The 1,983-nt window shown below is 39.6% G+C and overlaps 1 protein-coding gene across 1 annotated transcript in view; it reads left to right on the top strand.

Moving 5' to 3' along the window:
- LOC103379566 (cytochrome P450 2B6-like) overlaps nucleotides 1-1,983 on the top strand; it is an 8,395-nt gene that overhangs the window by 3,088 nt on the left and 3,324 nt on the right. Inside the window, exons 6-8 of the mRNA XM_025056300.1 lie at nucleotides 22-123; nucleotides 226-367; nucleotides 452-627. Coding sequence (XP_024912068.1) covers nucleotides 22-123; nucleotides 226-367; nucleotides 452-627 — 420 coding nt within the window. The remainder of the gene's footprint in view (nucleotides 1-21; nucleotides 124-225; nucleotides 368-451; nucleotides 628-1,983) is intronic.

Below are 1,983 nucleotides of genomic sequence, written 5' to 3'. Positions count from 1 at the left end.
CATTCACTTTTTCCACTTCAGGCTGTGATCCATGAATCTCAGAGAGTAGCCAACACAGTTCCACTCAGTGTCTTCCATGAAACGTCTAAAGACACAGAGCTCATGGGATATTTCATTCCTAAGGTCAGTGAACCCCACCCTGCTGTGCACCAACACCGACCAACACGTCTCTTTTACCTGCAGTTTGCTCGACCAGTTCTTGTAATGGTTCATTGTTTTACCCAGGGAACCATGATCATCCCAAACCTGGGCACAGCCCTCAATGAGGACGGACAGTGGAAATTCCCCCATGAATTCAACCCTGAAAACTTCCTCAATGACAAGGGGGAGTTCTTCAAACCTGATGCCTTCCTGCCCTTCTCTGCAGGTAAACACAGATGAGCAGCATCAGTACCACTGTAATATCAGCAGTCAGTCAAAAACATTTCCCTCTTATGTTCATATACCTCAGGTCCTCGCATGTGTCTTGGAGAAGGTCTGGCTCGTATGGAGCTGTTCCTCATCATGACCACTCTGCTGAGGAAGTTTGACTTTATCTGGCCTGAAGAAGATGGAAAACCCGACTTCACTCCAGTCTATGGAGTCACACTCACACCTAAACCGTACCGCATGAAGATCCAACTCAGGGCAACACAGTAAAAAGAAAAACGGTCTGCAGTCGCAGCTGAGACAACAGAGATGGTTGGCGTTTATTTCCTCAAATCAGGGACAAGAAGGGGTTTGGGTGTGATTGAATCAGCAGAGCAAGAAACGACTTTTGAGAATTAGACTTTTAACAATGAATTTTAAAAGACATCGTCAGCCGATGTCATGCTAATTATCTGATAAGAGTTTGAGCTGAAGAAATAAACTGTATGTCACCATTAAGGACATGTGATGATTGTCTAGATGCAGTAATAAAAAATCAATATTAACCAATTTAACGTCTGATGTTTTTTTTTTCCAAAGTAAAGGGGATTTTAAAAGACAAAGGAAATGATCATTTTACTGGGACTGAAATAAATATCATTAAAATAGAGGTTATTTTCCCCTTGCCTTTACTTTAGTCTTCATATCAAATGAAGTTATACTGGACAAAATACTGAGCAGATGTTTTATCTTGTTCAGTCACTGGTCTGAGGGTTATTCATTTCTTTGTTCATGTCCTTTGACCACTGGAACAAAGGTTGTTTGTCTGTGTGAAATTAAACTTAAGCAGATAAATAAATATATATAAAGATTTGTCAGTGTCGAGTGACCGACACGCCAGTAAAATCATGTTAGCATCCGTCAAAACCGCAGGGCTAAAACCTTCACTCCAGGTCATAAAAGCTTTTCTTAACAAAACAGCAGATTACACATTAAATAACTACAATATGTTGATCCAAGCTACAAACACACACGCAGGAAACTACACAGAGCTAGAAAATTACGTTTATTCAAAGATTGTTGAGTGATTCCTATTATAGTAGCTTAGCTTCAATAGTAACCAATTGAGTCATTTAAAAAAAAAAATAACCGAGTTCTTGGTTTAATACAAACTGGTACTTTTAGCACATTTACTTTGGACATTTTATTTAATTCGTTTTTTTTCTAACCCTCTTTTCTGTCGAATATAGATGTCAGATTAACAATTATTTATGAACTGCTATTTTTGTGCTTTGTTTACCCGCCTTCTACAAAATAAATAGCTCTGATTGGCTGTCGTCCTCACTTATTCTTCCTGTTTATATGATAAATTCGTCATTTGATTGGACTTGTTTGCTGTTAGATTGTTTTTCTACGAGAAAGGAGTGTGAAGGAGTGTTCGACAAAAACTACATATAAAGGTAAAACAAAAAGCCACGTAGCGCCCGTTGTTAAACCTCAGGCGTTCACATTTATTACCACCTGACAGGCGACCAGGTTTAAATTCAGAACAGGCGGAGATACGACCTCCCCCCTGACAGAACAGGACCTCACACTGAAAACTTCGTTGAAGACTCACTCACTCCGCTCCTTTCC

Source organism: Cynoglossus semilaevis, chromosome 6 (assembly GCF_000523025.1).
Source record: "Cynoglossus semilaevis isolate Cse_v1.0 chromosome 6, Cse_v1.0, whole genome shotgun sequence".
Lineage (NCBI taxonomy): Eukaryota > Metazoa > Chordata > Actinopteri > Pleuronectiformes > Cynoglossidae > Cynoglossus > Cynoglossus semilaevis.
The sequence above is the reverse complement of the archived record's forward strand: the minus strand, read 5'-3'. Positions and strand labels throughout refer to the sequence as shown.